The sequence below is a fragment of the Wolffia australiana genome, chromosome 13 (assembly GCF_029677425.1).
Source record: "Wolffia australiana isolate 7733 chromosome 13, ASM2967742v1".
In the NCBI taxonomy this organism is placed as follows: domain Eukaryota; kingdom Viridiplantae; phylum Streptophyta; class Magnoliopsida; order Alismatales; family Araceae; genus Wolffia; species Wolffia australiana.
In genome coordinates this window covers 1843938-1870982 of record NC_135847.1, presented here as the reverse complement: position 1 = coordinate 1870982, position 27045 = coordinate 1843938, and the positions used below count along the sequence as shown (strand labels likewise).

The following is a 27045-nucleotide window of genomic DNA, read 5'->3' as shown; positions in this document are numbered from 1 at the left end:
TCATAAAGAGAGAGTGAGCGAAAGAGAGAGCTACATAGAGAGAGAGTGAGCTAGAGAGAGCTACATAGAGGGAGAGTGAGCTAGAGAGAGAGCTACATAGAGAGAGAGCGAGCTACATAGAGAGAGAGCGAGAGCTAGAGAGAGATATCCCCAGAGAGAGAGAGAGCTACATAGAGAGAAAGCGAGCTAGAGACAGATATCCCGAGAGAGAGAGAGAGCTACATAGAGAGAGAACGAACCAGACAGTTAGTGGAGCAAAAGAGAGAGCAAGAGCTATACAGAGAGAGAGAGAGAGAAAGAGAGAGAGAGAGAGAGAGAGCAAGCTAGTGAGAGAAAGAGGAGATGGGTTCGTCTCTGCTTCAAAACCCAGTAATCTCTCCCCCTCGCCCGCCCAAAGCTCGAGTCTTTCCCCCTATCGCCACTCCTCTTCTTCAGTTGAAGCCCAATTCCTTCGCCAGAATCGCCCAATTCTCCTCTCAGCTCAAGAGGACGACGCCCAGCGCCGCCCCGACGACGACGACGACGATCGCGACGTCATCCCCTCTGCACGCCCTCATCTTCGACTGCGATGGCGTCATCCTCGAGTCGGAGCACCTCCATCGCCAGGCCTACAACGACACCTTCTTGCATTTCAACGTCCGCTGCCCGTCTTCTTCTTCGGAGCCCGTGAATTGGGGCCTCGAGTTCTATGATGATCTCCAGAACCGAATCGGCGGGGGAAAACCCAAGATGCGATGGTATGGGGTGATGTTTGTTCTCTGGTTTTCTTGAATTTTTTCGGTGCTTGAGTCGATCGATTTGGGTATTTTGTGTTTTTTTGTGCGCGAGGATGATGGATCAGTTGAAGGAAAATGTTTTAAATTCGTCCTTTGACTCAAATGTGTTGAGAGTTTTTGATTTTTTTTTGTGGATAATTTCGAAATTCAGCTAAAGTTAGTGTTTTTGATTGCTTGAGTCGGTCAATTTGGGGATTCTGTGTTTTTCTGCGCAAGGATGATGGATCGGTTGATGGAAAATATTTTCTATTTGTCCTTTGATACAACTATGTTGAGACTTTTTGATTTTTTTTTGAAGATGATTTCGAAATTCAGTTAAAGTTAGTATTTTTGATTGCTTGAGTCGGCCAGTTTGGGGATTCTGTGTTTTTCTGCTCAAGGATGATGGATTAGTTGATGGAAAATATTTTAAATTCGTCCTTTGATTCAACTGTGTTGAGACTTTTTGATTTTTTTTTATGATTTCAAAATACAGTTAAATTTAGAATTTTTGTGCTCAGGGTTAACTGATTGGTCATTGGAAAGTATTTCAAAATCATCCTGAATCGCCTCCTATTCTACTGTTTTGAGACTTTCGACTATTTTTTGATGATTTCAAAAAACGGTTGGATGTAGTTTTTTGTGCTCGAGGATAATGGATTAGTTATGGGAAGATATTTTAAAACCATCACGAATTGTCTCCTATTCAAGTGCTTTGAGACTTTTCAATTGATGATTTCAATATCATCACCGAATCAGAGGGGGAAAATCAAGGATGAGATGGACCGATAAGATGTTAATTCTTTGATTTTTGAATTTGGATTGCCATAGTCGATCAACCTCGGAATTTTATATTTTTGTTAACTCAAGGACAATGAATTGATCATTGGAAAATATTTCAAAACCATCACAAAACTCCCTTAATTCAATTTGTTTTCAGACACTTCTATTAGTTTTAGATGATTTCAAAGTCATCACTGAATTTGCTGAGGAAAGTCTGAGAGGGGATAGTATGAGGCGACGTTCATTCTTCAATTCCTGATTGACAAATCAGATAATGGATGGACCAACAGAAAATATTTCAAAATCATCACGTGTCCTGCGCTTCTTTTTTTGTTGCAGCTTCTCAATTATTATTTTTAATGATTTTTCAATTGTAGGTATTTCGGCGAGAATGGGTGGCCAACATCAACCCTCTCTGATACTCCTCCAGCTACTGATTCTGAGAGAGCGGCCCTGATCGATACACTTCAGGCAATCTGACTTCGTAAAACTTACTGCATGCTCATATTTTCTATTACTTATTTCAGACTTAGTGTTATTGTGCTCAAAATCTTTGCTTGATGCATCGAAAAATAAACCACAGACCTCAGATCTGTACTTTTGAGAGAAGTTGTTAGATACGTGATGAGATAACCTATTCTTGAAATTGTAGCGTTATTGTCGAATCTTCAAGTAGCTTGCAAGAGTGATTGCATGAGAAGGAGAGAAGATGAAGAGAAGAAAAATGTATATTAAAATCAGTAAATCATAAGTACAATGGGAGATCCCTTTTATAGGGTAGTTAGAAAACTAGAAAACTAGTTCTAACGGCTAGAAAACTAGCCGTTAGGACTTACCCGATTTGAAAATATCAAATCGGGTAATAGGCCTAAGATGTTAATTGGCCTTTATTTTAGCCCGATAGGGATTACATCATTTATTGGGCTTTATTATGCCCATACATTCAACACTCCCCCTCAAGTGCAGGAATGTATACTCGTCATTCCAAGCTTGGATAGCAAATGTTGTAAGCTCTTGGTAGGTAGACCCTTGGTGAAGATATCCGCACACTGTTCTTCAGAATTCACATGTTCTGTCTTCAAAATTCCTTGCTACAAGTGATCTTGAATGTAGAACCGGTCAATGTTGACATGTTTCATCTTGTCGTGGTCGACTGGATCATGTGCTATGCTGATAGCGGATTTGTTGTCGCAGTGGATGACAATTGGGCTTATATAGTTTATCTTCAGGTCGTCTAGCACGTATTTGATCCACATTACTTCATCTATTCCCTTGGACATAGCTCGAAATTCAGCTTCTGTACTGGACTTCGAGACGACACTCTGCTTCTTGCTTCTCCAAGTCACTAGATTGCCTCCAAGTATTGTGCAGTACCCAGTAGTTGACCTGTAGTCAAGACGAGACCCAGCATAGTCAGAATCAGTGTATAGAATGAGATCAAGTTTACCTGTTTTCCGATATGCGATGCCCAGTCCTGACGTCCCCTTTAGGTACCTGAGAATTCTGTTGACTGCTTGAAAGTGAGAATTTCTAGGTGAGTGCATAAATTGACTTAAAACATTTACTGCATAACAGATATCTGGTCTAGTATGTGATAGATATAGTAGTTTTCCAACACTATTTTGATATGAGTTAATATCTACTCTAGGTTCATCTTCACTAATAGTTAGTTTATGGTTAACTTCAATCGGTGTCTCATTTATATGACAATTCATATGCTTCGTTTCCTCTAGAAGATCCAAAATATATTTCTGTTGTGTCATTAAGATTCCTTTACTGGAGCGTGCAAATTCTATTCCTAAAAAATACTTAAGGGGCCCTAATTGTTTGACTCGAAAATTTCTTTCTAAGTGTTGCTCAAGATCTTTAATTTCCTCTAGATTATTTCCTGTAATTATAATATCATCTACATATACTATCAAGATTGTTATCAGTCCTTGAGTTATACTCTTAAAAAACATAGTATGTTCACCATTACATTGTTTGTACCCAAGGTTTTTCATGGTTTGGTTGAATCTTCCAAACCATGCTCTAGGTGATTGCTTTAATCCATACAAAGCCTTCCGAAGTCTGCATACCTTTCCTTGATGTATTTTTTCTTCATATCCAGGTGGAATATCCATGTAAATTTCTTCCTTTAGATTACCATGGAGAAAAGCATTTTTTATGTCATACTGGTTCAGGGGCCAATCTAAGTTGACTGCCAATGAGAGAAAAATTCTGATGGTATTGATCTTTGCTACTGGAGCAAAGGTCTCCTGGTAGTCGATTCCATAAGTTTGGGTATATCCTCTAGCCACCAGTCTAGCCTTATACCTTTCTATACTGCCATCTGACCTACATTTTAGGGTAAATACCCATCTACAGCCTACCGTTTTCTTTCCTTTAGGGCATTCTACGATCTCCCTGGTATTTTTTTGTAATAGTGCCTTCATCTCCTCGTCCATTGCTTCTTTCCATCTGACATTCTTCATGGCTTCCTGTGGAGATTTTGGAATAGGGATATCTTGGATCCTGTTAAGAAAAACTTTGTATTCAGGTGATACTTTCTGGTAATTTAAATAGTTAACCATTGAGTAGGGGACTGGTTTCACACAGGTCCTAGTTCCCTTTCTCAGTGCAATCGGCCAATCATCTCCTCTACCATCAGTAACTTTTTTTCCATGGCCAGCTATTACTCCCCCTTGATTAGAGATGTCTCCCCCTTCACCCAAGGCCGTGGCTTCTTTATTTTTTTCCTTTCTCTTCCTCTGATAATATTTTGGGTATGGGGATACTTGATGTAAGGTTTCTAGTCTTTCCATTGTATCACCTGTTTCGCTGGGTAGGTTATCATTGTTCTTTTCAAGTTCAACTCTGGATTCCACATACTGTGGATCGATCGAATGGATAGATATAGTATCTGTTCCATCTCTAGGTGAACTTTCCTCGGTGGTTTGAGCCTCTGGCACACTAGTGAGTAAGTGAGATATTTATCTGTGCTCCTCAGTACCGTTGGGTTTATAATAAAACGTTTTCTCATCAAATACTACATCCTTTGTAACCATATATTTGCAAGTAATAGGATGGTACATTTTGTATCCTTTTTGAGTGACAGAGTATCCAATAAAACACACTTTAATCCTTTTGTAGACCATTTGTTCTGTTTATATGCATGGTTGTATACATATCCAACACATCCAAATGTCTTAACAGGTAATCCTGTTTTCAGTCTCACACTTTGGTTGTGTGTTTCAAGCAGTTCTAAAGGGCTTTTGAATTCTAAAACTCTAGAGGGAAGTCGATTTATAAGATGTGTGGCTGTCATTACTGCAAAACCCCATAAGTTTGCAGGTACATTTCCATGTATAAGGAGAGTTCTCCCCTTATCAACAATATCTCCAAGCTTTCTCTCAGCCAGGCCATTTTGTTGTGGTGTTTAAGGACATGAAGTTTCATGTCTTATTCCCTCAGATCTGAAAAATTCCATTAGCTCATTGTTAAGAAAATCCTTGGCATTATCAGTTCTTAATCCTTGGACTGGGTCACCAAATTGTCTCTTAATGAGATTACACAATCCTTGCAGATTCTTAGCGACCTCAGTTTTATGTTTGAGTAGGAATACCCAGCTATATCGACTATAGTCGTCTGTACATACTAGGAAATACCTATGCCCTAGCATGTCTGGTTGAGGGGATGGTCCCCATACATCACAATGTATGTTTTGAAATGGTTTAGTCATTCTGTTGTCACCTGGAAGATAAGAAACTCTTTTGAATTTTCCCAATTGACAGGCTTCACATATGATATGTTCCACCAAAATGTCTTTAAACAGATGTGGATACATATGTTTTAGAAGGTAAAAGGAAGGATGACCCATTATTTGATGGATCTCCATAATGGAGGCTTGAGATGATATTGCTGCAACCTTGGATTCATCGTTTGTCAGGGTGCGGAGCGACTTCCAAGGTAGGTAGTAGAGACCTTGTTGTACCTTAGCTAGTCCAATCTTCCACCCGAGGTCCTTATGACATAGATAGGCATCCAAATTATCAAATAGTATAGTATATTCCCTCATTTTTGCAAGCTGTTGTACTGAAACTAGGCTTACAAATAATTTTGGAACATGTAGCACATTAGTTATTTTCCAATGGGCTGAATGTTCATACCACCAATGCCAACTACTGGAAGTAGTGTGCCATCAGCAGTTTGAACATGCTTTCCAGGAGCAATTTTCTCATATGTTATTAAGATTTCTCTTTGGGATGACATATGGTCTGTTGCTCCTGAGTCTAGGATCCAAGCCTTTTCTGGATTCCTAGTAAACAAAGTAATATGAGTGAGTATTTCCCTTTTACCAGTATTGGCCATGGACGTTGACCCGATGACAGCACCACCAGAGATGATTGACTTCAAGGTCTGGAACTCTTGGATCATCTTCTGGAAGTCCTGGGCTGAGGGTAGATTTTCTGAATTGGTTGCTCCTTGTTGTGTGAGGTGAGCTCCGGCAATGTGTGGAGGCTTCCCATGAAGCTTCCAGCACTTGTCTTTGATACGGCCCTTCTTCTTGCAGTAGTTGCAGACCAATTCTTCCTTGTTTATTCTTTCAGTTCCAGCAAGGTTCTGAGACTTTGTAGCATAAGCTGTATTCTCAACTGTGCTACGGACTTCATTTACGCGACTTTCTTCCTGCATAACTTTGAACACTGCTTGGTCGAAAGTGGGCTCTTCCTCCCTATTGTATAATTGACTCCTGATCAGTTCAAACTCAGGTCTGAGCCCTTGTAGGAACTGACATAGCCGATTTGTTGCTTCATGAGCTCTGGCAACTGGTTCTGTAGACGGTGGTCGACAGTGATCCAGCTCATTATGAATATCCCGTAGCTTGTTTGAGTAAGTTAAGACATCCATATCTCCTTTCCTGAGGGTGTATGCTTGCACAATAAGATCAATAATCTTCGTCTTATCATCCCTTTTAGAATGACTTCGATGAATTGCCTCCCACAAGGATTTTGCTGTTCTGCACATTGAGAATATTGTTATTTGTTCAGATGCTATTGAATCTAGCATCCATGCGAACAAGAACTCCTCCTCTGTTATCCACTTTGGAAAGCTTGGATGAGTCTCGTCTGGAGCATCCTCTGTGAGATGAGGAGTAAGCTTCCTAGGCTTCAAAACTGCCTCGATATTCCTCTCCCATAGCGGAAGATTATTTCCGTTGAAAATATTGCACTTGGCAATTACTGGAAATTGGGTAAGCCATCTATCTGCGAACAGGATTTGATGGCTTGAAGGTACCACTTGAGAGGAAACTTTTGTAACTTTGTCTGCCATAATAGGGAAATTTTTCTGATGAGATGGAATTCAACTTCAACGATCTAGAAGAAGATCCTCGCGTGGGATGAACTCCTCCGTAGCAGCAATCTTGGAACTTCAGCTTTCCACAGGCGATCACAAAGCCTGCTCTGATACCATGTCGAATCTTCAAGTAGCTTGCAAGATTGGTTGCATGAGAAGGAGAGAAGATGAAGAGAAGAAAAATGTATATTAAAATCAGTAAATCATAAGTACAATGGGAGATCCCTTTTATAGGGTAGTTAGAAAACTAGAAAACTAGTTCTAACGGCTAGAAAACTAGCCGTTAGGACTTACCCGATTTGAAAATATCAAATCGGGTAATGGGCCTAAGATGTTAATTGGCCTTTATTTTAGCCCGATAGGGATTACATCGTTTATTGGGCTTTATTATGCCCATACATTCAACAGTTATAAATACCCCCTTTAAGGTCATTAGAGGGACTTTTGATGAATGATCACCCTGTGGTTTCTTGGCACGAGTAGCTATATCCGGCTTTCGTGAGGGCAAGAACTCCCGACTTGGAGGTTCTTGAGAGTTTGTTCACCTATCGCTATCTCTTCTTCTCTCTTACCTCTTCCATCTCTCATATTCTCCTCTCTATCCCTCATCCCATTTCTTGATTTTGTTAGATCTCCATGGGGATCGTAACAATCGAACAATATGATAGGATTTCCAATCCTTGTCCGGGGTATTTTCATCACTTGCCGTAGGAGTAGTTCCCCTTTAAATACTTGTAGCACTCCCCAAAGGAGAACAGACAAGAAGTTGTCTTGGGCCGATTTGACAAGGGGGGCATGATAAGGTCCCCTTACAGACTTATCATAGCTCAAAGAAGAGACAAAGCCGCACTAAAAGTCAAACATAGCCGCACATGAGAGTTTGGAATAGAGGCTGGCTTGAAGTGCCTCCTATAAATAAGGTTCGAGTGACAAACGAGAAGGGCATCGATTCAAAATCAAGAACTACAGAGCGGACTATCGGGGGTTGAGGAGGTCCTATGAGTCTTGGTGATCGAGGTTTGATTCGACCTCTCCTCACTGTTCATCCAAGAAGATCTGATTCAGTCTCTCGTTTGTTTCCTCTTCTTTTGGGTCCTGTTCCCATCCTGTACTCTCTCGTCATCGATTATCAACCCTCTGTTTTTCCTTGGAGAAACAGTGTTCTTGAAGTCATTCTATTAGAGAATATTTAGTTGAGAATTATAGTCAGAAATACATTGCAGGAAATTCACGATCCAGGAGCATAACAGGGCATGGGTGACGATTGTGGGCCTCTAGCTATTTTATTTTTCTATTTGTTATGATTCTATCCCTGGTCCAAATCAACAATGAGCGAGTCGAAATCCAAAATACTTGGTGACAAGGTATGTGTCCAGTATTCAAATGAACGCAACAATTTTCCACGAGTAATGCTCAAATGTACTGCAAAAGGACTTCCCCAAAGAGGATCATCCAAGAAGGGAATGGAATAGAAAGACGCTGATCATATTACCCTTTACGCAGGTCATATTAAACTTCCTGATTCAAATTGACACTCCCGCCCTTTATTTGTAGCCTCTGTCCTCACTGCTCTTAATCGTTTGAGGTCACACGTCCCTTAACTCGCACGTGCGGCATTTGACCTGCGTCTTCTCTTGCAATGATAAGTCCTTGGTAAGAGCTAATCACTGTAATTTTCTGTCCCCCCCCCCCCCACAAACTCCTTTTCTATTACGGTGTCATCAACCTCGATGGATGCGAACGTCGGAGATGATGTTGATGGCTTCCATGTTGGGATGATGAAGTTGACAGGATGCCCTGATCGGTTGACATTGATAGTTGAGGACAACTTCAACATTATGTCAATAGCAACACTAATGGATGAACCAAATAGAAGGAAGCACACATGAACTGCCATTGTTGCACGATCGATGATATGGATATTGACATTTTTGGCAGTTGATGTTGACGTTGACTATGTCAGGAATGAAGGTTTTTGACTCAGAAAATATCATCAACCAATCGTCGATGCAGCTGCCAATGCCCTATGTTTACGTCCTCTGAACATGCAGAAACCAACTTCCTTGATGGAGGCCTCCATCAAGGCCTCTATTCCAATGTGATTAGGGATCTGATATAATCCTCCAAGGAGAAGACCGATATAACGACGAACTTCAACAAATGTATGATTTCAGTTTCAACAAAATATCAAGAGGTTATCAAGATTGGCAAAGTACTCCAAGAGTCGAGGGGATGAGGGGGTTCCACAATCAATGTAGTAGCCGACTGCAGGGACAGATGGAATAGAGAGAAAGGTAAGAGAGATTTGGTGGAGAGACGAGGTGAATTGCCGTCGTCTCCCACTGAGGAGGAGGAGGGTCTCCCACTCAACTTGACACTAACAAACTTAAAGAAGTCCTTCGATGATTTATTTCCTCCTATTTATAGGCGCATATCTCCTCCTATTACATGTCTTACATGTTGTCTGATGTAGCACCAGTGAGGCGGCTTCTCTTTTTCCTCTTCTCCAGATAGGTGGGGGGGAAGACTGTATCAGGATCCATCTGAAAATACAAGAATTGTTTGTACAACATCAATTGTCTCATGGGTTTGGTTTATCGCATAGACCGGTTCGTTGATTATGGGTAATAATAATTCTAGAAAGTAATTAATCCCCATGCTTTGTCATTTGCCCAAATTTCTATGTTAAATATCATATTATAGAATGCTGGAAGAAGGCTGATGCTGTCTGTCAGGAATCAAGAGTATACAGGAAACAGTAGGGCAGAGAAGGAAGAAGTGGGGGAAGAAAAGAGAAAAGAGGATGATCAAGAAGGTTTTGATACGGTTCTTGCATGAACCTATCATACCAGCAAGAGGAGAAGGTGCCAAGTGGCACGTGACTCAGAGCCTGGATGTGCGGATTCAAATATGATAAAGGGGGGAGTGGAAGCCTATACATAAGGAGGGGGAGTCATTTCCAGAATCAACAAATCAGTTTCCAAATCGAGGATAGGAATGGGGAAGATTCTTCCAGCGTCATCAACTTAAGGGAGGGAGTTCCTATCCGGCTTTGCTACACACTCTATTGGGAGATATCTCTCACCATTATTTGTCATTTAGTTTGATCTTCTCTGGAAATTTGCTTGGAGCTTGTTATCTACGGTGGTGACATATCACCTAATTCCTGTTCATTGTTATATAATCTAGCATCTGAGTTTCTTCTCCTAACATCTATACTTGGACTCTACATACGAAGCGGAATTTAGATCCCTGGAAGTGGAAGGTTTTCAGGCCGCATGGCTCTGGAGAGTGACAGGAGGAGGGAGATTTTGATTGATCGGAATGTAAGGTATGGGACCGTGAGGTCCTGATGGGAGGTTCACCAATTAGTTGGGTGTTCATCCCATTTATATTTCAAAATAAAAAAATAAAAAAAAAATTTAGATCCCTGGAAGGTCAGGATCTTAACAGATTTCAAATGCGGAAATCTTGGTCCTCCATTCAATCTGGGTATAGCCCTCGAGATTCATTGAAAACATGGAGAGTTCATTCATCTTCAATTTAATAGAATATGGGGTTGTTGTTATAACCTTGTGAATTAAATAATATCAGGGAGAGGTATTCTGATGAGAACCCAAGAGTTCTTATCAGGGAGAGGATGAGAAGAGAGGGATAGGACGGCAGAATGATCATCAGCAGAGAGAAAATGTCGGGATGGGCATCGGCCACAGGGGAGAGGACCTGACAGAATGGACGTCAATTAGGAAGGATACTCTTGCAGAATAAAAGTCACACGGGGAGACAGAGACAGGAGAAATAGTGATCGATAATACTTCTTGGCTACCTGCCTAAAGTAACGGCTGTTCTACTTAGTGGAATACTGATGAAGGGAAAATGACCAAAATGCCCCTAGTGGGCTCAAAGGATAAAATTAACCCTGGATGCAATGGGGATGGTATCATGTTCTCCCAAACGTTAACTAGGCCCTTATTAGGCCTGTTTGGGCCTTCTGTGACAAATCCTTATCAGGACTCTATCAAACACTAAACATATCAGTATAAGGAGACGGATCAAAGATATTGTGTTTCTATTTGAGCTTATTCCACCAATGTATCTGATTCGTGTCCAGCAGTTATTCGTCTTTTAGCGATATATTCTTATGTTCATTTTGTTACAGGACTGGAAGACAGAGAGGTACAAGGATATCATCAAATCAGGAACTGTGAGTAACTTTGGAGTTCTGTTTTCTCCGATTGGCATACTTTTTACTTCAATTTTAATTAACTTTTTAGGAGCTTGCTGAAAACTTATAGCTTTCTGGTTTTTCTGTGAGCAGGTGTCCCCACGGCCAGGGGTTCTTCGCTTAATGGACGAGGCAAAGGCTGCTGTAAGATGCCAAATCTCTAATGATTTCATTATATTTCCTATGTATTTGTGTTTCTTTCTTAGCAATTTGAATTTTTTTCATATTATTTGACTTAGGGAATCAAAGTTGCAGTTTGCTCTGCCGCTACCAAGAGCTCTGTCATCCTCTGTCTTGAGAACTTGATTGGAAATGTAAGCATTATCTTCCTATCATTTTCTTCAAAAAAAATTATCTTCCTATAACGCAATTTCAACTGTGGAAGTAATAGATTAATCTTCTCATCTGAGATTACTTATTTGTATTTACCATTCCAGGAACGGTTCCAGGGTCTAGATTGTTTTCTAGCAGGTAAATTGTGTTGCTCACATCAAATATTTTTCCATTTTTTTGTCATTAGCTTCATTAAAATTGTTAGTCTTTGTAGGAATAAAATAAATCAGCCTTAGGGTACTACCAGTGATAAGTTTGAAACTGATGCATCCTGAGCCCGGTTGGTACGGATTCTCTTGTTTCAAGAGACTTTACCACTTTTTTTGATATTATTATTTTTTAGGGAAGACCAGATTGCATTTTGTTGGATCCAGGTGAAAATATGAATAAAAAGCAGAGTAATGTAGCTCTAATCGGACAATCCTTGCTAATTTATTCTTTACCACAGTGAATATTCATTTCTTTGGTATCTATAATTAGAGATGACAGAAAAATTGGAATAAAGTTGATTGGCTCTGCTCTTTGTAGAAGTATTGTACACTGTCGATTTCTACTCTGTGTTTTGAATCACAGTTTCTTCACTCCTATTACAACTTATAATGTTTTTACTGCAATTTTTCTTAAAATATGGAGGATTCAAAAGGTTAAAGATATATAAATGATCAAGAGCTCAATACCCTTGATTTGTAGACTTCCTTGGGAGGTCATTCAGAACCATGAAAAGTCATAATGATGATTCAATCATCTTAAGACTCAATGCACCAGCTTTCTCACCTGAAGATGTTGGGAGTACCAAATTCCTTCTTAATAAAGAACCCTTATGATGTTGAGTCGACTAAAATGTTAAATGGTTCTTGTTACAGCCTTGGTCATAGCCATAGAACTTAGTACAGGTGTAAGAGCTCAGTCCCTATACTTGAATATGACTGGTTGAATTTCATTCTGTGTTAGTATTTTTTTCCTCCCAGAAAGGAATTCTGAACTAAGTTGACTAGTATTCGCATTCAAATTTTTTGACAATACATAATCTTATATTCAAAGTTTAGGTTGTGTTTCCTTTATAATGAAGGAGGATTTGACTTCAGGAATTTCATGAACATGTGCCATTAATACAGGTGACGATGTGAAGGAGAAGAAACCAGACCCATCGATATACCGCACTGCAGCAAAGGCAATCCCTGAAACTTATTTAATTCATTATATAATTTAAAAAATACCTTGATAGACATTCCGAGTAGTGTGTCTCAAATTCCTTGGTCCTCAGAAACTCAATGTGCTGGAGAAGAACTGCCTGGTTGTCGAAGATAGTGTCATCGGGCTTCAGGTAATCTGCTTGCTGGGCAGGTTAAGGGCTCAGTTATATCATGGTTCATGCCTGACCATTAAAAGTTATTTCAAGAAAATTAATTTTTTTTCATTTTTTTCCAACAGGCTGCCACAGGGGCAGGAATGTCATGCATAGTCACCTACACATCTTCTACAGCCAACCAGGTAAAGCATTGTTTCCCTCTCATCATGTTTTCCTTTTCTCAAGCATTTCCTCAGTTTGGAGCTAATTCATGGATTTCTATCTAAAAATTGCAGGATTTTAGCGATGCCATTGGAATTTACCCTGATTTAGATGGTGTGAGGTAATTTTTTCCCCAATTAGAAATCCATGATTTCATTTATTAGGAAATTTTTATGACTGAGATTAGTGAAATGATTTATTTATTAAAAACCCAATCAGGTTGGACGAATTGGAGTCCCTTCTTGAGAGCATCAGGATACCCAAGTAAAAAGAAGCATTCTGGTTTGTATCCGAGCTCATTTATTTCCATCATTGGCATAATTTTGATGCCACTTTCCCAATACTGATGATGTTCATTCTCCACTGTTCATATTCGATTTTCCTGAGAAGTTATTCCAACCGTATTCTAGTCTTTACACTCTACTAACCCAAAAAGGACATAATACCCTCATTTGCTATTTTCCGTATTAATCTGTCCCAGCTGGTCATTCCACTACAGTAGCATTCCCCAAATTAAACTATCACCTTTATTTTATGTAAAAAATAATTAAGCTTTATCAAAAAATGCATATAAGTTATCGTGTACTTAAATATATATATGTATCTGATAACTTTCCCTTTTTCTAAAACTTTGGTCTTGTTTCTTCATTCAAGAGTGTGAGTTGGTTTGGTGGAAATCTAAAGGAACTTTCCACAAAGAGTAACCTGGGGGAATTCGAGATCCTGAAAGTATTCAGATATTTTCTACGCCTCCCTGGAAGTCTTTTGTTTCTAAATGATCTACGATTAAGGTTAAACATTTATACATTTAAAAATGCTATTTAAACGTATAATTAATCCCCAAATTTCTTATTTTTTTTGTTGTTGTCACTTTATTGTCTTTGGATGACTAAAAGAACTTCAATCTCCTAGATTTCGTGATTATTCTCTATGATTCGTAACCGAAATCATCCATGAAATTTCCTCTTGAAAAAATCCAATTAAAAATAATTATTTGAAGCTAAAAGTTTCTATGTATAAACCTCTACTCGTGTTGTTAAATTATGATTTTCTGGAATGAAATCAAGCTTAAATAGTATTATATGGTTTAATAATTGTGGCAGCAAAGTTATTCATCGCTTAAAATATCAGAATGGTACAACTTGAGATCCCCTCCTTACTAAGCCATCTCTTTAAGAGGTTTTTGGAGACATTATATACAGATAAATATATTTGAATAGATATACTTTTGGAAATAGGTAAATGAGGTAAACCAGTATGATCCTAATGGCTCCAGTAGCATCTGATTGATGGCTTCTGTGTTTTCATCCAGTATTTATATATAACATTTCAATGTCCATGATCTACTGAAATGGCAAGATGCATAGAACTGAAGCTTCAACCCAAGAGGTTACAGAATCATTCATTTAAGGTTCCATGATGGTCCGTCATCATACTTTTGTATAATAAGGATTAGATTAAGAAAATATGTCATTCACTTAGATGATAGACTGCATTCTCGATATTGTTATGGGATCCACAGATAGCTCCAAAAGTATGATAGACTGCAGTCTGGATATTGTTATGGGATGCACTAATAGCTCCAAAAATTCTGGATATAATTATGGAATGCACTAAATAGATGGCATTATGATACTGAGGATGAATCCATTAGTTCAAACCTGGTGGACCTGGGAATGATTATTCTTCAATAGGACAGCTCTTTTTCTTTAGTGTGTAAAAAAATAAATGGAATCTCCACATGATATATAAGGAATATTGACCACTATATTCCATCTACATACAACTCAATCAATAAGAAATTACATATAGAAATAAATTGTATCAATTTCTCTAATACGAAAGAATTGGATTTGAAAATGTGAGAATTCAATGGTATAATGGGTATGCATTGTCCCTTGAAGGCACCACTACAATGTTAGTGCATGAAGGAGGAAGAAGGAAATCTATACACTCAATTATTTTGCATAACTCAGACTAAATCATTCAGAGAAATCATGGGAGTTCATCCCAAAGGGCACATCCTCACATGCAAGACCTTATTCAGAAAACAATTAGGCTCTTTGGAACATACATACCCAAAGTATTGTCTCTATAGTATATGGCTGAAAAATCATCATACGTGTAGGATTTGTAGTAAGCTCCATGGAACATCATGAACCCAAGGTTAGATTCATGTCATGACAAGTATATGGAGATTTATTTATCCAACAAACTTATTACAATGATTCAATAATATTATTTGGAGAAAATAAATAAATCATCAATGGAGTTCTGTAAAGGTTTACGTTTAAATAGCAAGAAATGATTCAGAGATTTCCTATCCATATCTAGTATCCATAGGTATGAATGACTTAACATTAGATGTCTGAAGCATGGATGGATATTTTATTCTGGTTCTACCAGTCATATAACACTAGTTTTACATATCATGAACTCATTAACCTGGATGTTGACAGATTTAATTGTGACAAGGGACTGGACTGATTAAACCTGTGTTAAAATTTTGAAAATTTGACGAGTCTAATTTTTATTGAACAAGTGGACCAACCAAAAATTCAGAATTGCAAAATTAATTGTATGCTAACCTACAACCTGCAAATGAACCTAATTAATGGATAGAAGTTATGGAGCATAAAAACATCCCATTTGGAGAAGATGTGAAGGATACATCAATATTGTACTCCTTATGTCAAGTTTTTATGAATTATATCATCCTGGAAAATAGTTTTGCATCATTTTCAGTTTTTTTAGAAGAATCATAATATTAATTTCCATAAGTGGGTCTTACTATCCATTTCTTCTATTACATAATGATATTCAAGGGTGAGTTTTATCATTGTGTTTGTCTATAATGTTCCAAATTTACATGGGAGATATTTTAAGAGTTTAGAAATCACTTTACGCTTAAATAAATAGGGAATCGTCAGTGAAACTACATTTGTAGACCTCACGAGGAAATCAGGACTTTTACTAGAACAAATCAGGGCATTAGTGTTACCTTTATTTATAAACTTTATGTGAGTGGAATACATGTTAAAATGTATGCACCTCCTCAGGATGAAAAACATAAAAAGCAATTTGGGTAATATCCCTACAAATATACTTAGATCAGTAAAGTAAAGGGGAGCTAGGGGCCAGTTAAATATACCATTAGTGAACCAAAAAAGAGAGCAGGTAGTTCCAATAAAATTTTGTATACCTAATTAATAGAAAATAATATGAGTGGAACTTCATAATACGGAAAAATTAGAATATTTAATATGTGTGTGTGTGTGTTGAGCCATTAAACGCCAAGACTGAAGATAACCCATTTTTAGGAACCAATGATGAACACAGAATAAATCACATGTAGTGGAAAGTTTTTTTACATATATATAACTATATATTCCATACAAAATATTTCCTTGAGAAGATTAAATTATTAGAATGTGAACCTCTGTAGACTGTGAAATTACTAATCCATCATGGAAGAAGGATGTAGATGAGTAATTACTTGCATTTATTGAACTGTACGCACTGATGTTGACTACCATCCCAGTAAAATCAATCTAGACATACTCCATAATAAATTCAAAAAATATGATTCACTCAAGCCTCCAGTTTTTCACTATTATATTTTAATGTAGTGAATCCTTAACGGCAATAGGATTTAGTCAAACATATCATTATTTTTTAGGGAATTCAATTGCACGGAGAAAAAATGATAAGTTTGCCTTTAGATGAAATGTAGAACCAGAGTTCCAAAAAATTTTCAAGGGAATCTTTAGCTGAATTATGTTGATGAATGACAAACACATATGTGAAGTCAATGAAGCTCCATTGTGATAAAGAAACAACAGTTCACTATGGACAAAATTATTGCAATAGTGAGTTCATACATAACCCATGAGCAATGATTATAGAAAGAATACAAATATATTTTTACTAAGGATAAGGTGAGAAGTGGGAAGATTTATTATAGCATATGATGTCAGCAGAGTAAATTGTTGATTTACCTACAAAAGGGTTAAAAAACCCTCAATTTGAGATGCATCCACTTTAAGCCGGGTATGCATGATGCAGAAATTCTACTTTAGGGGTTTTTTAACGTAAAATTTTCTTTATTTATATCTAGGTGTGATGTCATTGAAGTTCATCTTCCCTGTGACCCTGGTAATTAGACTTGTAGAAACCACCATGAAAAATGATTTAAGGGTATCTTCATACCCTAAATAAAATGAAGAGTGACTTCCCTGATATGGAGCATGAGAATCCCTTTTTTATTTTCCCTCCTCTCTCTCTCTCTTTGATCTGCTCTCTAGCCTAACTTAAGATGGTTTCCATGGAAGCGGCACACCACATAAGCTCTGGAGGCTTAGATGATAATGCCATAAATGATTCTACCTGATCAAATGCTCTCTCCATCCAGGACTTTCTTAGCCCATGAGGTAAAAATCCAACCCATGAGTGGCTCACAATGAGGGAGACTAGAGAGAGAAATTTTGGTTAAGTGCCATTTATTTCTAGAAGCCTTTGTTGTGGAAGATGATCAATAGCTTCTTGGTCCCTCAAGAATCTGTGCTCATTTTGTCTCCCCCCTCGCTGTGTTGTAGGCTGGAGGCAAGCACACCTGAAACAACAGTAATTGCTGATAAATAAAAAAATACCAGCAATTACAAATAGCTTTTAGGAAATTTTGTATCCCGCCTTGATATTAAAAGTATGAGGGCCTCAAATGTCTTCAAAAAGCAGAACTTACTTGTTGTTCTGATTCTTTACAAATAAAATACTGTATAAATCCATTCACAAACTATTCGTTATGCAAAACAATGATGACTATATACACATTTAATGAAATCAAGATAAAACCTAATTTGTGAAATTTTCATTTAGAGGATTCTCATTCATGAAGTTAAGGAATTGACTTCTTTTTAATTCATGACTTTAATGATGACTATATACGCGTTTAATGAAATCAAGATAAAACCTAATTTGTGAAATTTTCATTTAGAGGATTCTCATTCATGAAGTTAAGGAATTGACTTCTTTTTAATTCATGACTTTAATGTGTGAAGAATAAGGGGCTCACCAGAAGTAGAATTAGATGATTGCTGCTCCCTAGTCTGGGAAGGTGGCTGAAGTTGCAATGATGGCCCTGCCTGAATGTGGACAGAAGGTGGGCCCGGAGCCTCTTGGGCCGGCCTAACTGGTGCCTGGTAACTGGTTCGCGGTGAACTTTGGACAGGGTACCCCCCGAGAGACGGATACTGATACTGCGGCCCAATAAAAGAGCCCCATGAAGATGGCCCATATACTTGTGGATAGTAGGGTTGCCCAAGTTGGGGATTGTACAGTGCCTGATACATGTGGCTCATACATGTCACATTCACTTGATTGTTTGATTATACTGCTAAATAGCAATGGAGAATAGATTGACAGACATCCATTAAGTCATTCGTTTCATCCTCGTCTCGTCTGGATTTCATCATTGATACCAATCCATCATCAGTCCCTTCGAAGAGGTCCGATGACTGATGACAGAAATGTCTTCATCTAGTCATCTGTCCACGGGTTTGACACATGACTGATGTCATAAATGACTTCGTCTTGTCGTCTATCCGCAGTTTTGATGGATGGCAGATGACTGATAACCGAAATGACTTTCTCTCGTCATCCGTCCACATGTTTGACGGATTCCTACTGATGGAAATGACTTCGTCCAATCATCTGTCGACATGTTTGATGGATGAAGGAAATGACTTAGTCTAGACATCTGTCCACTGGTTTGACGTATGATTGATCATGAAAAAATGACTTCGTCTAGGCATCTGTCGTTTGATGGATAGCAGATGATTAATGACAGAAATGACTAAGTCTAGTCATCTGCCCTATGGTTTGAAGGATGACTGATCACGGAAATGACTTTGTTTAGGCATATGCCCACTGCTGTGACGGATAACAGATTATCGATGATGACTTTACTCTAGCCATCTGTCCACCAATGTTACGGATGGCACATGACAGATGACGGAAATAACTTTCTCTAGATATCTGTTCACCGGTGCGACACATAGTGTACAACTGATGACAGAGATGACTTATTCTAATCGTCTGTCCACAGGTGAGACGGATGACAAATGACGGAAATGACTTCGTCCAGGCATTTATAACACCGGTGTGACGGACGACGGAGGACTGATGACGGAAATGACTTCGTCCAGGCATTTATACACCGTCTGACGGATGACGGAAGACTGATGACGGAAATGACTTTGTCCAGGCATTTATACACCGTCTGACGGATGACAGAGGACTGATGACGGAAATGACTTTGTCCAGTAATTTATACACCGGCTGACGGATGACGGATGACCAATGATGGAAATGACTTCGTCCTGGCATTTATACACTGGTGTGACGGATGACAGAGGACTGATGACGGAAACGACGTTATCTAGTCATTTGTCCACAGGTTTGACTTATGACAGACGACGACGTCCTCCACACATCTGTCCGCTGGTGTGACGGCCGACAGAGGACTGATGACGGAGATGACTTCCTCTCGACATCTGTCAATGGATGACGGACGACAGACGACGGAAAAGAATTCATCGAGGCACCAGTCCATCAGTTTGATGGAGGACGGATGACGGGTTGGAATAACCGGATAACCGTCCGTCATCCGTCCTGGAATCCTACCGACGAGAGAACTGACCTGTGGGTAGGCGTAATCTCCGCCGTACGTTATGAACCTGCGATCAGATGAGATATCAGACGGCTGAAATTTCTCCGAGATCGAAATCGGCATTGGACGGTCAGGATGATATCTTAAGCATGTCAACGGTCAAAGAAAGGGGTAGGGCCACGTGGAACAACGTGGCTGACGTGGCAGGAGTTTTAACGATTGTGGGACAAGGAACAGAGCCCTCGTAGAGCAACCAGCCCCTAAGAAATCTGAGTGTTTTTAAAAGACTCTGGTTTTTTTTTATTTGCAGAAATGTACAGAGGGGTGTAAAAGCAACATAAATGCTGGAAAGGTCCTTGACTGAGAGAAGGAATATTGTAAAGTAACTTACTATAAAAAAACATAACTGCCGAAGAAAGTTGGGAGTGGTGGGTGCAAGTATAAACATACTGTACAGTCGTTGTGTCAGTCCTCTCCAGAGCGAGATAGATTTAGAGAGAGATGAATAGGGTGAGACATAAAGATAGAGAGAGAGATGAATAGGGTGACAGATAAAGATAGAGAGAGAGATGAATAGGGTCAGAGAAATGGATAGAGATAGATATGAATAGGGTCAGAGAGATGGATAGAGATAGGAAGGGATGTAGAAGGGTAGATATAGAGAGATGAATAGGATGAGAGAGATTGAGAGGGATAAGTAGAGAAAGATGAATGGTGTGAGAGAGATTGAGAAGGATAAGTAGAGAGAGAGAGATGAATGGTGTGAGAGAGATAGAGAGGGATAGGTATAAAGAGATATGAATAGGGCGAGAGAGACTGAAAGGGATCGACAGACATGAATGGGGTGAGAGAGACTGAAAGGGATAGACAGACATGAATAGGATGAGAGAGACTGAAAGGGATGAATAGGGTGAAAGAGACTGAGAGGGATAGGTAGAGAGAGAGAGAGAGAGAAATAATGTGAGAGAGATAGAGAGGGATAGGTAGAGAGAGAGATGAATAGTGTGAGAGAGATAGAGAGGGATAGGTTGAGAAAGATAGAGAGTTATAGGTAGAGAGAGAGAGATGAATAGGATGAGAGATAGACAGGGATAGGTGGATAGAGAAAGAGGTTGACGGAATGAAAGAGAGATGAGTAAAGCGAGAGAAATACAAAGAGATGAATAGGGTGAGAGATAGACGGGGATAGGTGGATAGAGAGAGTGTGTGATGGAATGAAAGAGAGATGATTAAAGCGAGAGAAATACAAAGAGAGAGATGAATAGGGTGAGAGAGATAGATAGAGATAGAGAGGGATGGACAACAAGATAAGAATATGGTTAAGAGGGATATACAGAGAGAGAGATGAATAAGGTGAGAGAGATGGACAACAAGATAAGAATAGGGATAGAGGGATATACAGAGAGAGATGAATAGAGTGAGAGAGATAGATACAGATAGAGAGAGATGGACAACAAGATAAGAATAGGGTTAGAGGGATATACAGAGAGAGATGAATAGAGCGAGAGAGATAGATACAGACAGAGAGAGATGGACAACAAGATAAGAATAGGGTTGGAGGGATATACAGAAAGAGATGAATAGGGTGAGAGAGAGAGATAGAGATAGAGAGGGATAGAAAACAAGCCATGAATAGGGTGAGAGGGATATAGAGAGAGATAGAACGAGGGATGGATAGAGAGAGATGAATAGGAAAGAGAAAATAAAGACAAATAGGTGTGTCTGTCTAAGAAAGAGAGAGGTGAGAGAGAGAGAGGTAAGAGAGAGAAAGCTAACCCATATGGAGGATAGACAAGTGGCGAGACAGGAGGGGCCAGCTGGGCTGGCACTCTACTGTACTGTAGAGCAGAAGCAGAAGGTTGCGGCTGTGCTCCCCGGTAGAGATGGCTCCCTCCACCTGCGCTACCTAGAGATAGAGTGAGAGAGACCGTGTACGTAGGGAAGAGCGAGAAAGAGAGATGCCATATCATTTTTCCACGATAAACATGGTAGAGAGATGGATAATATGAGATTTAGCTCAATATATATGTAGAGAGAGAGATGAAGTGGAAGATATGCATGGTTAGAGAGAGAGAGAGAGAGACTGTGTGCATTCGGAAGAGAGAAAGAGATATAGTAGATGATGTTTCCACGATAGCCATGCTAGAGAGATGGAGAATATGAGATATAGTTCATTAGAGCGAGAGATGCATGGATAGAGAGAGAGAGTAGATGATGCTTCCGCGATAGTGATGCTGGGGAGATGTAGAATATGAGATATAGTTCATTCGAGAGAGATTCGTGGATAGAGAGAGAGAGAGAGAGACTGTCTGCATTGGGAAGAGAGAGAGAGAGAGTGGATGATGCTTCCGCGATAGCCATGCTAAAGAGATGGAGAATATGAGATATAGTTCATTAGAGAGAGAGATGCACGGATAGAGAAGGAGACTGTCTGCCTTGGGAAGAGAGAAAGAGAGAGAGAGAGAGAGAGAGTAGACGATGATTCCACGATAGCCATGCTAAACAGATGGAGAATACGAGATATAGTTTAATAGAGAGAGAGAGAGATTGTGTGCATCGGGAAGAGAGAAGAGAGTGAGTGGATGATGCTTCGAAGATAGCCATTCTAGAGAGATGAGAGTATGAGATATAGTTCAATAGTGAGAGAGATGCATGGATGGAGAGAGAAAGAGAGACTGTCTGCTTTGGGAAGAGAGAAAGAGAGAGAGTAGATGATGCTTCGAGGATAGCCATTCTAGAGAGATGGATAATATGAGAGATAGTTCAGTAGAGAGAGATGCATGGATAAAGAGAGTAAGAGAGACTGTCTGCATTGGGAAGAGAGAAAGAGAGAGAGAGTAGATGATAATTCGAGGATAGCCATTCTAGAGTGAAGGATAATATGAGAGATAGTTCAGTAGGGAGAGATGCATGAAGAGAAACAGATGGATGAATGATCGAGCGATGACGAGGAGGAAGAGCTAGGAAGAGATGAACAGCTGAGTGGAGAGAGAGACTAAAAAATATCGTGGTAGATAGAGAGATACGGAGAGTTCTAGAGAGAGAGATAACCTCGCGGAGTGGAGGGCCGAGGGCGACCGAGAGAAGCAATATTGCAGTTGGCCCTCCGGCCGTCGATGAGAGGGGCAGAGTCCTCACAGGCGAGCTTCGCTGCCTCTGGCTCCCGGAATGTCACCTGACCATCATCCCCCATCAATCATCATAGCTAATGATAATGACATTGACCATGATAATGATGATGATGAATTTAAAGGAGGTGTTCGAATAGAAGCAATACAAACTGAAAAAGGAATGAGAAGTAGAATATGATGATGAAGATAATAAAGATGGAGTCGGAGAGAGAAGCAATACAAGCAGAAAAAGAACAAGATGATGATGATGATGCTGATGAATATAATGGAGGTGTTGGAATAGAAGCAATACAAACAGAAATAATATAGGAGATGATGATGATGAAGATAACAATTTTGGAGTATGAATAAGAAGAAGGAGGATGATGATGATGATAAATATGAAGGAAGATTAGGAATAGAAGCAATGCCAACTAACAAAGGGAAGGAGAAGAAGAAGATGATGATGAAGATGATAAATATGGAGTAGGAGTAAGAAGCAATCCAAGTAGAAAAATGAAGGAGAAGAGGATTAATAAGAAGAAGATGATGCTAATGATTATGGAGGAAGAGGAATAAAAAGCAATACAAACAAAAGAAAAAATAGTAATAATGATTATATGATGATGATGCATATGGGGGATGATGAAGAATAAAATGCAATAGAAACAAAAATGCAACAGAAACAAAATAATGAATAGTAATAATTATAAGACGATGATGAGGAATAAAATGGAATAGAAACAAAATATGGAAGAAGAAGAAGATGATGATGATGCTGATAATTATGGAAGAAGAATAAGATGATGATGATAGTTATGAAGGAGGTGAAGATGAGTGAGAAGCAATACAAAGAAGAAGAAGCAGACAATAATAATGATGATGATGAATATGGAAGACGATGAGGAATAAAATGCAATAAATACAAAAAAAAAATGGAAGAAGAAGATGACGATGATAACGATTATGATGACGATGATGATAAGATGATGATGATGATGATGATAGTTATGAAGGAGGAAAAGTGGAGTAAGACACAATACAAAGAAGAAGAAGACGATGATAATGATGGCGATGATGATAGTTATAAAGAAGGGTGAGATAAGTAAGAAGCAATACAAAGAAGAAGAAGAAGAAGGAGAAGAAAACGACGATAATGATAATGGTTATGATGATGATAGTTATGAAGAAGGGGAAGATAAGTAAGAAGCGATACAAAGAATAAGAAGAAGAAGAAGACGATGATAATGATGATGATGATGATGATTATAGTTATGGAGAAGGGAAAGAAAATTAATAAGCAATACAAAGAAGAAGAAGAAGAAGACGATGATAATGATGATGATGACGATGGTCATGACGATGATGACGGTCATGATGATGATGATGGTCATGATGATGATGATGATGATGATGATGTGGGGATGGAGGCATACAAAGCCATAGCCTTTGGATCTCCCAGTATGCCTATCAGTGATGATGACGGCCTCCAAGATCTCGCCAAAGTGGTCGAAATGGCGTCGGAGTTGATCGTCGGTGGTCTCCCAAGCCAGCCCTCCAACGAACACCTTCGTCAGCGTCGTATCCCCAAACCTCGATCGATACTGATGAGGGCTGCCGGCCATGGCACCCCCCTCTATCTCTCTCTCTAGAAACCAGTCCCCAGAAGAGGAAAACGAGAGGAGAGATAGATAGATGGATGGAGACAGCGGTAGAGAGAGAAAGAGAGAGTCTCTCCCCTTCCTAGCTCATTCCTCTGAGAGAGTCTCTCTCTCTCTGTTCTCTCTGTTCTCTCTCCTCCTTCCTTCTCTTTCTTCTTTCTTCCTCGCCTCCCCTTCCATCAGCGGGGGGAGGAGAGATGGAGAGAGAAAGAGAGATAGAGAGATGATGATGTAGAGAGGGAGAATCTAAAGAGCTGGAGTGAAGGCGGGTAGCAGAGATATAGAGAAGAGAGAGAGAGAAGAGAGGGAGAGAGAGATAGATCTGGGTAGAGAGAGAGAGAGAGAGAGGAATCTAACGAGGGGAAGAAGTAGATCCGACAGGCGCAGGTTGGTCTTTGCTGTCCGAGGGCTTCCCATGTCTACGGACAGCTGCGTAGAGGCCACCGTCGATCTTTCTCTCTCTTCCACTCTCTCTCTCTTTCTTTCTCTTTCTCTCTCTTAGCATTTGCCGGGGTCCCTCTGTTTCTCTCTCTTCTAGTCTCTCTTTTTCTTTCACTTTCTCTCTCTTAGAATTTGCCGGGTTCTCTCTGTTCTAGTATCTCTTTTTCTTTCACTTTCTCTCTCTTAGTATTTGCCGGGGTCCCTCTGTTTCTCTCTCTTCTAGTCTCTCTTTTTTACACTTTATCTCTCTTAATATTTGCCGGGGTCTATCAGTTTCTCTCTCTTCTTATCTCTATTTTTCTTAAACTTCATCTCTCTTGGCATTTGCCGGGGTCCCTCTGTTTCTCTCTCTTCTAGTCTCTCTTTTTTACACTTTATCTCTCTTAATATTTGCCGGGGTCTATCAGTTTCTCTCTCTTCTTATCTCTATTTTTCTTAAACTCCATCTCTCTTGGCATTTGCCGGGGTCCCTCTGTTTCTCTCTCTTCTAGTCTCTCTTTTTCTTTCACTTTCTCTCTCTTAGAATTTGCCGGGTTCTCTCTGTTTCTCCCTGTTCTAGTATCTCTTTTTCTTTCACGTTCTCTCTCTTAGTATTTGCCGGGTTCCCTCTGTTTCTCTCTCTTCTAGTCTCTCGCTTTCCATTTCTTCCACTCCCTCTCTCTTTCTTTCACTTTCTTTCTCTTATAAGTTGCCGGGTTCTTTCTCTTTTTCTCTCCTTCTTTCACGTTCTCTCTCTCATTATTCGCCGGGTTCTCTCTATTTCTCTCTCTTATATTCACTGTTTCTCTCTCTTTCTTCATTTTTCTCCATTAATACCTGCCGGGTTCTCTCTGTTTCTCTCACTTCCACTCCATTTCTTTCTCTTTCTCTCTCTCTTAATATTTTCCGGTTCTTTATGTTTCTCTCTCATTCTCTCTCTTTCTTTAACTCTATCTCTCTTAATATTTGCTGGTTCTCTCTGTTTCTTCTTCATTCTCTCTTGCACTCTATCTCTCTTAATATTTGCCGGTTCTCCCTGTTTCTCTCTCTTGCACTCTCTCTTAATTTCACTCTCTCTTAATCTTTGCCGGCTTCTCTCTCTTTCTCCCTCTTTTGCACTTTCTCTCCCTTAAGATCTGCCGGGTTCTCACTGTTTCTCTCTCTTCCCCTCTCTCTTAGTAATTGCCGGGTTCTCACTGTTTCTCTCTCTTCCCCTCTCTCTTAGTAATTGCCGGGTTCTCACTGTTTCTCTCTCCTCCACTCTCTCTTAGTACTTGCCGAGTTCTCTCAGTTTCTCTCTCCTCCATTCTTTCCTTCTCTCTCTTAGTACTTGCCAGGTTCTCACTGTTTCTCTCACCTCCACTCTCTTTCTCCCTCTTAGTACTTGCCAGGTTCTCACTATTTCTGTCTCTCCTCCACTCTCATTCTCTCTCTTAGTACTTGCCAGGTTCTCACTATTTCTGTCTCTCCTCCACTCTCGCATTCTCTCTCTTAACATTTGCCGGGTTCTCTTTGTTTCTCTCTCCTCCTCTCTCTCATTCTCTCTTAACATTTGCCGGGTTCTCTCTGTTTCTCTCTCATTCTCTCTTAACATTTGCCGGGTTCTCACTTCCCACTGTTTCTCTCTCCTCCACTCTCTCTTAATATTTGCCGGGTTCTCACTGTTTCTCTCTCCTCCACTCTCTCATTCTCTCTCTTAGTACTTGCCGGGTTCTCTCTGTTTCTCTCTCCTCCATTCTGTCATTCTCTCTCTTAATATTTGCCGGGTTCTCTCTGTGTCTCTCTCCTCCACTCTCTCTTTCTCTCTCTTAATATTTGCCGGGTTCTATCTGATTCTCTCTCCTCCACTCTCTTTCTCTCTCTTAATATTTGCCGCCTTGCCGGGTTCTATCTGTTTCTCTCTCCTCCACTCTCTTTCTCTCTCTTAATTGGAAGTCGATGATCACCGGCGGATCCAATGGCCACGCTCTGCCGGGGGTTCCCACTTGACGGTATTCGCGGGAATATTTTTCCCAAATAAACCCACATAAATTTAAATTTAAATTTAAATAAAACCTCCTCATTTTATAAATTGCGGTCGCCCTCTTGAGGGGAACATATCCCCGGGCATCCAGCTGGCAGTCCGCTGGCGCCGGTCAACTTGCATTTTCCCGGCAGTGGAAAGCCCTCCCAAAACAACAATAAATAACTTAAATTCTTGCTCCTTCTTTTATTGTATATGTATCCTTTGTCTCTTTTATTTTA

General features: G+C 39.7%; 2 protein-coding genes across 4 annotated transcripts; one reads left to right on the top strand and one right to left on the bottom strand.

Annotated features, from left to right (window-relative positions):
* The first annotated feature begins 75 nt into the window (after nucleotides 1-75).
* Nucleotides 76-13342, top strand: LOC144711209 (Haloacid dehalogenase-like hydrolase (HAD) superfamily protein). The gene is made up of 11 exons (XM_078585142.1): nucleotides 76-737; nucleotides 1916-2009; nucleotides 11035-11079; nucleotides 11194-11244; nucleotides 11340-11414; nucleotides 11538-11571; nucleotides 12549-12604; nucleotides 12698-12757; nucleotides 12865-12924; nucleotides 13018-13064; nucleotides 13163-13342. Exons 1-11 carry the CDS (start codon nucleotides 343-345, stop codon nucleotides 13209-13211), a joined length of 966 nt encoding a protein of 321 aa, XP_078441268.1. The 5' UTR covers nucleotides 76-342; the 3' UTR covers nucleotides 13212-13342.
* Nucleotides 13343-17323: 3981 nt separating this feature from the next.
* LOC144710867 (RNA-binding (RRM/RBD/RNP motifs) family protein) lies at nucleotides 17324-24924 on the bottom strand. 3 transcript variants are annotated; one of them, XM_078584704.1, is made up of 6 exons: nucleotides 24157-24924; nucleotides 22662-22785; nucleotides 21387-21507; nucleotides 19641-19677; nucleotides 18015-18282; nucleotides 17324-17573 (listed from the first exon to the last, which is right to left on the bottom strand). In XM_078584704.1, exons 1-6 carry the CDS (start codon nucleotides 24343-24345, stop codon nucleotides 17494-17496), a joined length of 819 nt encoding a protein of 272 aa, XP_078440830.1. In that variant the 5' UTR covers nucleotides 24346-24924; the 3' UTR covers nucleotides 17324-17493. The 3 variants fall into 3 exon arrangements, with proteins under 3 accessions (XP_078440830.1, XP_078440829.1, XP_078440831.1); XM_078584703.1 differs by having other exon boundaries at nucleotides 21387-21516; nucleotides 24157-24922; XM_078584705.1 differs by having other exon boundaries at nucleotides 17324-17555; nucleotides 21387-21516; nucleotides 24157-24914.
* Between the last annotated feature and the right edge of the window lie 2121 nt (nucleotides 24925-27045).

What these genes read in the sequence shown, in the direction of transcription:
- LOC144711209 (XM_078585142.1), top strand. Translation starts at nt 343, where the DNA reads ATGGGTTCGTCTCTGCTTCAAAACCCAGTAATCTCTCCCCCTCGCCCG. An exon ending in TATACCGCACTGCAGCAAAG is followed by an intron (nt 12,605 to 12,697) that starts GCAATCCCTGAA and finishes CTTGGTCCTCAG; the next exon opens with AAACTCAATGTGCTGGAGAA. An exon ending in ATAGTGTCATCGGGCTTCAG is followed by an intron (nt 12,758 to 12,864) that starts GTAATCTGCTTG and finishes TTTTTCCAACAG; the next exon opens with GCTGCCACAGGGGCAGGAAT.
- LOC144710867 (XM_078584703.1), bottom strand. Translation starts at nt 24,345, where the DNA reads ATGGCCGGCAGCCCTCATCAGTATCGATCGAGGTTTGGGGATACGACG. An exon ending in TCGGCCCTCCACTCCGCGAG is followed by an intron (nt 21,517 to 22,661) that starts GTTATCTCTCTC and finishes CTCTATCTCTAG; the next exon opens with GTAGCGCAGGTGGAGGGAGC. An exon ending in CTTGTCTATCCTCCATATGG is followed by an intron (nt 19,678 to 21,386) that starts GTTAGCTTTCTC and finishes ATCTGATCGCAG; the next exon opens with GTTCATAACGTACGGCGGAG.